Source organism: Aptenodytes forsteri, unplaced genomic scaffold (genome assembly GCF_000699145.1).
Source record: "Aptenodytes forsteri isolate BGI_AS27 unplaced genomic scaffold, ASM69914v1 Scaffold404, whole genome shotgun sequence".
NCBI classification, from domain to species: domain Eukaryota; kingdom Metazoa; phylum Chordata; class Aves; order Sphenisciformes; family Spheniscidae; genus Aptenodytes; species Aptenodytes forsteri.
Window position 1 is genome coordinate 1,361,235 of NW_008795629.1, and position 542 is coordinate 1,361,776.

Here is a 542-nt window from a genome sequence, read left to right on the forward strand (position 1 = left end):
CGACCCCGACCGCCAGCGCCACCGCCGCGCCCCGCCCCGCGGCAACGTCACCCACCGCGAGCGACGGGCGGACCAGCCTATCGCAGCGCTGGGGCGGCCCCCTCAGTGTTTGTGGGCGCTGGGATTGGTCTTCCGGGTAGCCGTGGCAATGGAGCTTGGCCAATTGGTGGGAGGCCAACGGCCGTTTTCCCGTTGGCTTACCAGGCTGTCACTCTTTAGGACGCCCGATGAAGAAGTAATCCCTGCGGCACCCGGCGGTTAGCTGCCTCCTCTGAGTGGCCCACTTATGGGGCGGTCTTCCTATTATGCCCTCCCCTCTCGCCTTGTGATTGGCCAGGGCGCTCCCCTGCTCCTGCGACTGGATGGGCCGGCTGCCCTTCCACCGCCCTACGCCGATTTGGGGGAAGCCCCGCCTAGGCCGGTGCCTCGTTGGCTGTTTCTGCCGTTCGCTGTCGCCTATTGGCTGGCCGGGCCGTCAGTCGCGTTTGGGCGCGGGAGGCGGGCAGAGGGGTTGCTCGGCGCGGCCTTCCCGCAGCAGCCGC

At 68.8% G+C, this 542-nt stretch overlaps 1 protein-coding gene across 1 annotated transcript in view; it reads left to right on the forward strand.

Moving 5' to 3' along the window:
- The first annotated feature begins 286 nt into the window (after positions 1-286).
- ACAP2 (ArfGAP with coiled-coil, ankyrin repeat and PH domains 2) overlaps positions 287-542 on the forward strand; it is a 69,618-nt gene continuing 69,362 nt past the window's right edge. The window contains exon 1 of the mRNA XM_009282339.2: positions 287-483. Coding sequence (XP_009280614.2) covers positions 287-483 — 197 coding nt within the window. The remainder of the gene's footprint in view (positions 484-542) is intronic.